Source organism: Geospiza fortis, unplaced genomic scaffold (genome assembly GCF_000277835.1).
Source record: "Geospiza fortis unplaced genomic scaffold, GeoFor_1.0 scaffold538, whole genome shotgun sequence".
NCBI classification, from domain to species: Eukaryota; Metazoa; Chordata; class Aves; order Passeriformes; family Thraupidae; genus Geospiza; species Geospiza fortis.
The window spans coordinates 1397575-1407378 of NW_005054368.1; the positions used below are offsets into that span (position 1 = coordinate 1397575).

The 9804-nt window shown below is 48.0% G+C and overlaps 1 protein-coding gene across 1 annotated transcript in view; it reads right to left on the reverse strand.

The window, feature by feature from the left end:
* Positions 1-9804, reverse strand: part of AATF (apoptosis antagonizing transcription factor) — a 37419-nt gene that overhangs the window by 24223 nt on the left and 3392 nt on the right. Inside the window, exons 2-4 of the mRNA XM_014308371.2 lie at positions 8454-8642; positions 7827-8255; positions 7156-7293 (exon numbers count right to left, since the gene is read on the reverse strand). Coding sequence (XP_014163846.1) covers positions 7156-7293; positions 7827-8255; positions 8454-8642 — 756 coding nt within the window. The remainder of the gene's footprint in view (positions 1-7155; positions 7294-7826; positions 8256-8453; positions 8643-9804) is intronic.

A 9804-nucleotide genomic window follows, 5' to 3' on the forward strand; every position in this document is an offset into this window, starting at 1 on the left:
GGGGCTGTGGGACAGGAGTTAAACTCCAGGTCAAAACGGCCCTCGATGAGCTGGCCCTGGAACAATGCTCCCCACTCACAGCCAGCAGCAGCCACTTGCACTCGTCATCCCCAGCAATTAATCCCCCACCAAACACGTTTGATTAAATCTTTTCAAGCAAATCCTTTGCTTTGCTTTTGTTAGTTCACTTCTTGTCAACATCTATTAAAATATGCCTTTAATTCTCCCACAATCTTAAAAAACACCGATTCCACTGTCTTCAACTTTAATCAACTGTATGGCCGGCATTTTTCATTTCATAATAATGTGCTGTTTGGAATTCAAGAGGCAGGCTCAACATCAATCATTCGGCAAGAATTTTTCCACTGCAATAAATATGCAAATGAGGAAAGCCAGTCAGTCGTATTTCAGGCCCGACTTGCTAGTGTTTTAAAAAAGACACAAATTTATTAATTGCCGTTGGCCAGCGGAATCCTATTACTTTGGGCATTGATTACAAAGCTGTGTGAGTGATTATTGTGCAACTCGCAGGCTATCCAGGCATGAGGAAAAATTATTAAAGCAAGGCAGAGATTATCAACTCGGAATAACAATAAGCCTTAACATTTTAGGCCTCTAACTTCTTCAACAAAGAATTACGCCGCAGCTCCAGTGTATCATAATTCTGAAGGCTGTCAGTATTACTTTTGGAGCTTGCTCTGTATTCCCAGCAGCAGGACCACGCTCCCAGCCAGGAAAAGGAGGGGGAATTCCTCCAGGTGGCACGTCTCAGACATGGGGCTGTGGACAGGAGCCTGCATGCCATTGCCAGGCTGGAAGGAACCTCAGGAGGAACAGGCAGGATGCCAGCAGCTCCAGCCTGGCACCCCTGAGCATCCTGGGGTCCCAAAGCAACATGGCACAGGAATTAAAGAAATAATTCTGGTGGATACAGGAGCTCCGAGAGCCAGCCCAGACTCAGTGTTAGGCTAAAGGGGATTTTTTACAGGTGGTGTGGTCACATTCCCATTTCTCACACATTTCAGCACAAAGCACTGGGAAATCTGTCCAAATGGGAGCAACACTCCTTTCATGCTTCCCAAAACAGGGAGTTTGGGGAATTTTACCAAATGACAGGAGGAAAAGGGCCGACTTTGCTGCTGGCAGCTCCACACCCAAGCCCAGTTTGCTGGTTCCATTGGAATGCAAATGATGCAAGAGCCTTTGCAGAGGGGAAAATTGTATTCCCTGGGCACAAAGGAGCCAGGGCTGCACCCCCCTTCCACAGCAGAGCTTCAGCTGACTCCCAAAGAGCTCCAGAACAGCCTCAATTTAGCCCTTTCACTCCAATATTACTGCATCTGACAGGGAGGACAACAGGATCAGACACAGATGAGTTTGCTAAAAGTAAAGAAAATAACTGGATTCAACAAGAGAATAAAGGCTGGGTATTCAGGGGTTTATTAGAGGGGACTGGGGGAGGGGGACAGCTGAGCAGGAGAGAAAGAGAAACACTTCCATGAAGTTCATGCTCTGCTGATTCACCTCAACCATCATCTTTTGATATCAGCCCAAACCAGGGAGGGGATGGGGCTGGCAAAAATGAGATTTATAAAAACTGATGCTTTCCATTACTGGAAATGCAAAGAAGCTGACAGCACACATTCCTGCCTCTGCCAGCCTGGAGGCCCCAAGTACATGGGCAAGGAGGAGAAAGGAAGAGGAAATGTGAGATTTCATAGTTCTATCTGGATATTAAGGCCAGAAGGGAACATTAGCCCATCCACACTGACCTCCCCACATAATACCAGGCCATTAATTATATTTATCATGACAAGCTCTGAGTTTCCATCTCAAGGTACCCAACTGCCAATTAATCCCAGTTAGCTGACATTTGCACACGCTTGTCTGGACACTTTTAAAGCCTTTGTTTCCCTGCATCTTGTTTGTGCAGTACACAGACTAACATGCACAAATATTTAGCTAAATTCAGTTTAATTAGCTATTAATCTTGAGAAACTCAGGTGTAGGCAAAGCTGAGTGTGGTGTAATCCCATGGGCTGGGGTTCAGCTGGATCAGGGCACCAGCCAGGGACTGTCCCAGCATTTCCTGCACCAAAATTTAAGGCAGATTTCAAATAAAACTCAGGCATCACCAGTGAACAACACACACAGCTGTGGAGATCACCTATAAAATCATTTTACCACACCCATTCATGAGAAGGAGACACCAATTCAGCTCAAAAATCCTGAATGCCACAAGCCAAAAGCCTTGGCACTCTGTGAGGGAGGGCAAGAGTTTTTCCTCTGCAAACAGCCCAAAACTGCATGTTAAACAAATGTCCTGCATTTCTCCACTACCTCCCACACAGAATTCCTGAACAGATCACAGACAGTAATGACAAACCACAAAAAACCTTCCTGGTACCTCTCACAGCCCAAATTCTGCACATGCCCAAAACATCACTGACTTCATGACAGAGCAACTGCAGAGCTCCAAAGCTGAGCCCTGGGCTTGTGTGCAGCCTCTCCCTCTCACAGCACACCCAGAACGGCCCAGGAGCTGCTCATCCTCACTGAGCCCACTCCCCACCAAAAGCTCTCTGTGGCATCTTCCACAAAATTCAGAAAAAAGGATCTGATCCCTTCATTTCCTTCAGCTGAGAGAAGAGTATTCATTGATGCCAACAGGCTTTGGCTCAGCCCCAGAAAGAGCTGAACAGATTGCCCATGAGATCAGAGAGGAGAGGTAGAATTTGGGGACACCTGCACCCACATCCATTTCAATCCCATCCAATCCTGCAGGAACTGACAGGGCTGATGCTTTTTGTATTCATAAAGTGTCCAGACTAACACAATTCAATTAAAATGAACTACCAGTTTTAAGTGGGCTAGATCTGATCACAATAATTTACACTCAGGCTTGAAACCCAGTTCTGCTGTCACACATTTGTGCAGGCTCCCAGTAAAATCTTCAAAGCAAGAATATATTTAAGTCCATGATCTTGCCTAGCACCAATTAATCCTGTAAGTGCTCTATGCCTCTGGAAACTGTGTAATCTGCCTGTGCCTCAGTTCCTCCCCCTCCCTGTGACACTCACCCTGCTCTGTATTAATGCATTAACATCTCCAGATGGAGGTGTGGATACACTGGAGCTCTAAAAGCCACCCAGGGATGGAGGTGAGAACAGAATTACCAGGGAGTTCTGGGCTGCTGAGTCCTGCAGGCTTCCCTGGAAAATCCCAAGCCTGTGTCAGTGCATCCCATTCCATCACAGAGCTGTTCCCACCCAGGTATGTGCAGGCCTTCCAGCACATCCTCTCTCCCAGGAACTGCAACAGCTTCTCTGGCATCTGCAGCAAACTGGATTTTATCCAAAATTAGTCCCTGCTTAATCAGTGTCTTCAACACGGCTTACCTGGATGCTGTGGAGGATGTAAAGATATTATTTTAAAGACTGGGATTAAGAGAGCCCAACAAAAATCCTCATTAAAAAGACACTGAGAACATACTCATACAATAACTGAGACTAAACAGAATCTTTCCCTCTCTCAAATGTCAAAATGCTGCAGAACCAACCCAGAAGAAAATGAAGATACTCAGGGTGAAGCACTGGGACAGAGAGGTCTAAGTGTGCTGTTTGGTCCCAAGCCACAGAATCTGTCATGGGACAGGAACCCAACCTGCTGTGCCAGGGCCCAGCTCAGGAATTATTCCAGATGGGAGCACAGCTCTTTCCCAGCACACTCACCACAAATTTCCACCCCAGAAACAGCCACTTCTGGGTCCCTCAAAGTTTTAGGAACAAAAACCCAACAACTTCATTTCCCAGAAGGCAACAAAGCACTGTGGGGGTTTTTGTTTGTTTGTTTTTTATCTGATTCACTTTATTCAGTTTTATTTTACTACTGATGACAAACCTTGGTGAAACTTCTCCACAGTTCTCCAAAGTGTAAATAAGTCAATATTTGCTGTTGGTTCCTGCACTGAGCAAATCCATCCCCACACACCCTGCATATCTACTTTTATCAAACCCACTATTTCCTCCATTTCTTGAAATTATCTGCAGCTTATGCTGAGGAATAGAAATGTGGGATTCTGGTATTTTCTCTCAATCCACTGACAGATGGAGACAAAGCCAAAAAACCCCAAACCCCCACAAAAATGCAGTGAGCAGTTTGCATTTCAGTGACTTCCTGAGCTCTTGCAAAAGGAAAGCACAACCACTTGTCCCTCTAAATCCTGCAACTTCCATCAGTTTCTGGCAAAAAAACTTCCTCACCTTGGTTTCTGAACATTCTTAACTCATCTCACCAACTATAAAGTGAAAATAACACAATCTGCTATTTAAGAGCTGCAATTCCCAGCTCTTTTTGAAAAGCATGAAGTATTAGCCACTGAAGAGCTCCCAGTTTAGTATTTTTAACCAGAATTAGAAAGGAAAAGCTCCAGGCCTGTACTGAGAAGCTCAGGGCCTTTGAGGATGGAGAGATTTAATTCCTTAAAGCCCTTGTTACCTCCTTGTCCCTCAGTTATTTGTGGGTTTTTCTGTCACCCTATCAAGATTTAACACAACAAGCCCCAGACACTGGAACTGTTTAATTCCTGACACTGGATGTGGCTCCACCAATGTTTATTCCACCTCTGCTTTGGCTCTCCCTTGCCCTTGAGGGGATTTCTGTGGACAATTTCAGGAGCTCCCCTCCCAAGCTGGCAGCACAGTGAAATATGAGTGGCAGGCCTGCAATCTGTGCACAGCCCCACACAGAAACTCGCACCTTGCGCTCCTTTTCTATGTAAATAACGCAGGGATCCTGCGGGAACATGCCAGGGATTGGAATTTTTAATTAATGGGTCTCTTTAATGTGCAAATCAGGAGCAGATTGCAAATTCTGACTCGCATTGATTATGAAAAACATTAATTGAACGTGCAAGACCCCAAACAGAGGCAACATCTCAAGCCCTGGACCAGACTGGAAGCTGCAGAGCAGGGGAATACAAATCTGTCCTGCAGGAAGAGCCCAGCACCCTGGAGCTGTGAGCTGGGAGCGTTTCTGTGGGCAGGATATGAAATACTGGACACTGTGCTGCTTTCAGAGCTCAGCCACTCTGATCTCAGCACTAAAAACCACCCAGGCCTGGCTGCAAAACAGGAATAAACACGAGCTCCATGACCACAGCTTGGTCTCCCATTTGTATGTAAAAGGGTGACAGAAAAAAAAAATCTGGAATATAATTAAAGATTAAAAAAAAAAAAAGAAAATAAAAAGTAAGACAGCACAAACAAAGCAATGCTGTCTCTTTAAACAGAAATTCATCCTATATAAATTATGGCCATAAACTTTTCCTGCAGTGCAGCCTAATTAATTCTTGTTCTATACACAAAGGGAAATGCTGGGTGACAAATGGGTGTGAAGCCTGAAAGCTGCCAGGTCTGCAAAACATTTTCTCCTTCAATTTATAAGCAATTTTGCAGTAAATCATCTACCAGAACCTGAGATCTCAGGAATCTAAGGTTGTCCAAAGCATGTTGTAACATTCAAAAGAAAAAAAAAATCATAAAAGATTACAAAAATAGTAAATTAAACATTTAGGTATTGTAACCTCCGGTCTCAAAATCTGGAAAATGAGCATGACCTTGCCATTTTCACCCAGGTTTGGCTTTAAAACTGCAAATGGATGGAGAATTGCTGTCTACTCTTTAACACAATTACACTCCAGCCCCTAGGGAATTCCAGCACCACAACAGGGCTGTCCTGAGCAGGAGATACCCAAGAGGAAAATACACAAAGGACCATTTTCCAATTCAAAAAATTCAATCTTCCTTTGAACACAGTGCAGAAATTTCATGGAAAAATGGAAAGATTTGGGGCAAATTACTGGAAACACTCTTGTCCACGAGCTCTGAGAGCACTGGGAGCCTCCTGACTTCAGCATCCTGCAGGGCTCACCCAGAGTCTGGGATTTTGGCACCCAGAACACCAAATCACTCTTCTGTGCACCTGGAGCACCAAATCATTCCCTCCTGTTCAATGAGGATGATGAAAACACCCCAGATTTGTTTTGTGGGTTTGGGCAGAAGTGCTGAGGCTGCCCTGAAAGGAGAGCAATCATGCAGGCCCTGATGATCCCCAATCCTGGCCAAGGCTGAAGTGCAGCAGCAGTGGTGGAATGTTCCTAAATTCAGCATTTCCCATCTGTCAGCCTGAGATTTCCCCTGCTAACACCGCCCCTGTCACTCCAGCTCTGTGCTCTGTCCTCACAGACAACCCACAGAACACAAACCCAAGCTAGGAGGAGCACCAGAGGAACAGCATCCCTGCCCAGGTGATGAGGAGAAGGTCAGGAGGGGACCATCCAGCACTTCCTAGCAGTGCAGGGTCCCTCAGAGCCCTGCACAACTGAGGGCTCAGCCTCTGCAGCACTGGGGACATTACACTCCATGCTCCTGGCTGTATTTTGCTTATGGGAAATACCAAAATGTCAACCATTGTTTCTGTTAAAGGTCTTTAATGATATTGCATCTTAGACCTGTAATGAAACATGGAGCTGGGGCAGCTTGTAATGCATCTCATTAAGGACATTAATAACGTGTGTTCCGCTGAAAGGTCAGCACAGCCTTGGTGGGAGTTTGCCTTTTTGTCCTTAATCACTTCATTTCAAGCAGCAGAGCCAAGTTTGAAGCAGAAAGCAGCTCACCTGTAAGTGCAGGTAAGCTGACTGCCCTGAGGCAGAGGATCTCAGCCCAAACTTGCTGCAGGACCAAGGCTCAGGGCATGTCTGATCACCCAGACATCTCCCTCCCTGTGCCTTCACCTCTAGGCCAGAAAAAAAGGGTCCAAATATAAAAACTGAACAGACCCACACCACACTGAAGCCCAGTACTCTGCACTCACCCACTGCAGCCTGCATGTTATGATTTTATACTGGAGAATCCACCACAGATCTCATGAGAACAGTGACTCAGGAATGAAGAGCTGAAGCAGCTCCATGCTGGAATTCATGTGCACAGCCCCTCCTCTGGGCTGCACTGCTCCTGCTCTGGGCACACCTCAGCATTCCAGCACACACCTGGCACAAGGTGTCTCTGACAGAGCACCCAGCTCTGCACTCAACAGCAACGAGCAGTTGTTTGTAAGGGTCTGAGCAAAGGAGAAAGATGAAAAGGCTCTTACAGTTCTCCACAGCGTGGTCAAAGTCCTGTCCCCCCTCCTTCCTGAACCTGGGGTAGGTGTCTGGCTGGGGCAGCCTGTTGGCTGTCAGGAGCACCTTCTGCATCTTGATCCTCCCTTCCATCAGCTGATCCCACAGGGCTTCAAAGAGAAAGGAAAGAAAAGGATCAGTTAGCAAGACAAAGCACTTGTTCCTGTGGAGGAGCTGGCAGCTCAGGCCCTCTCCTCTGGCTGCACTCCTCCTGCTCAGGGCAGCCCTGGCAGGCACAAAATGGGAGCCACAAATTGTCCCTGGACAAAGCAAATCCCAACTGCACCTCTGTGACCCACAGACCAAAACCCCCCTTTGCTTTACTGCTGCAAAGGTCTGACAGTTTAACAGCTCAGACAGGAAGAAATGGCATTTTGGGAGTCACACTTTGGAAAGAAACAAAGTGATCACAGCACGAGCAGTGCAGGGAGCTCCCAAACCCAGCAGTCCCATGAGGACATTCAGCACTGGCTCAGTTAAGCTCATGGATAACTACACTTCCCATCAGGAGCTGTTCCTGCAGCAGTGACACCCGAACATCTGGCAGAACATCTGCACACACAGGGGGCTGCTGCAGCAGGCACCACGCTGAGGGGCTCAGGCTGCTGTCACACTGCCAGCAGACACACAAACATGCACAAACCTAGCTGGTTCCTCACAGCTTTGCCCTTCTCCACTTCTTCAGACTCCTGTCCTCTGGAGAAGGTCAGCACTCCCCCATCATCTTCACTGTCTTTGGTTTCTTTTCTGTCATCGTGGTTCTCACTCCCAAATTCCTCTTCCTCCTCCTCGTTTCCATCTTCCATATCAGCATCATCTTCATCCTCATCCTCATCCTCCCCTTCACTGCTCCCCACATCATCCATGCCTTCTGTAAACTTCTCAAAGTCTGTGATATTCTGGGAGCTGAACTTGGGTGCCTTGGCCTCTTCATCATCCTCCAGGTCACCCTCCAAGTCCTCCTCCTGCTCAGTGCCAGCAGTGCTGGCCTTCTCCCTGCCCTTAGTGCCAGCACTGTCCTCCTCTTCTGAGCCTTCACTGCCACTGTACCAGTCATCTAGTGCTTCTTCAGCTGATAAATGAGAGGAAAAAAGTTATTTACTTGGCAGAAAAACGCACCAACAACAGCTCAGGTCTGGCTATTTGATGTCCAGCTTAACTGTGGCTGTTCCTTGCCCTGTGCCAGGGCCCTGAGCTTTGCCATGCTCAGTCAGGAGCTGACATCGTGCTCTGCCAGCAAAAAGGGAGAAAAAAAAAAGAGATTTCTTACCAGATCCTTCTTCAGACAGAGCATCTCCCCAGAGCTCCTCCTGCAGAGCTTTCCGAGATGTGGCTTTCCCACTGTACCTCTTATCAGCTTCCAGGAGAGAGGCTGAGGCTCTTTTCCTGATATTGCCAACAGGCAAAATGTCATCCGCGCCCTCATCCTCAAATCTGTCAATCACTTTAGCAACTGTAGCTGTGGGGGGGAAAAAAAAGGGAAGGGGTGTGTGAAACTGAGCTGAGTTCCAGCCTGGAAGGAGCCCTGGGAAGCTCCTCCTGCTCTCTAACAACCAAAGAGTTTCCCCCCCTGCACTGCACAGGGGAGCAGCAGCTTGGAAAAGTGCAGGAAAGGCACACAAATAATTCCCTGCAGGGGGGAGAGGCTCCTGCATGAAGCAAGACCTGAACTAAGCCCATCCAAGCCCTCCCAAGGATGCAGGAGGGTCTCTGAGCCCTTCATGACTCTGCAATGCCTTCACTCACTTCATGCCTGCACGTTAAAAGAGGAAAACTCCAATTCAGCACTCTGGCCTCTTGCTACATATACAAGCCACATAAACACATAAACATTTCAGAAAAGCTCCACAGAGGAAATCATTTCACTGTGGTTGTTGCCCTCCTTCACCCCCATCTTCTGCAGGACACAGAGGAGAGCAGTCCAGCCCAGAGAACACATCCCACCCTCCTCCCTCCCTGCTCCCACTCTTCTGCCAGGCACCCCGTGCCAAATTACAGGGGCAGCTCTGTGGGCAAGGAGCGACTCAAACCCCCGAGTGCTCCTAATGTGTGCTTGCAAACGTTAATGCCTGGCTTGGAGCGTTTGTGAAAAGCAGAGGGGGCAAAAAATCTGCTCGTAACCAAAGCAACAAAGTACAGCCACTCCAGGCAGCAGAGGATGGCAAAATGCTGGGCAGGAGGGGCAGATCCTTCCAGCCACGTCCTGGGATCCTCAGTCTCGGCACCACCACGGGATGCAGCTCTCCCCAGAGCAGCCCTGGCTGTCCCCGGCAGTGTCCCAGGCCAGGCTGGACAGTTTGGAGCAGCCTGGGGTGGCACTGGGTGGGCTCTGAGGCCCCAAACCCACCTCCAGCCTGGGATTCTGCGAAATCTGGGACAAAATTATGGTTACCAAAATGGGAAAACGCCTCTGCTGAGCACGCTAAGTTCCTCAGTTATGAAAACGTTTCTTACAAGACGCTATTGCTCTCACACAGACTGCAGGAAAGAACCGGGCCGGGCCTAACACAGCCCCGAGCCGGGGGTGGCCCCATCCCCGAGAGAACCCCGATCCCGGGCCCATCCCCGAGCCCACAGGTGGCTCGATGAACCCCACGGCGGAGGTAAGCCCCAGACCCGAA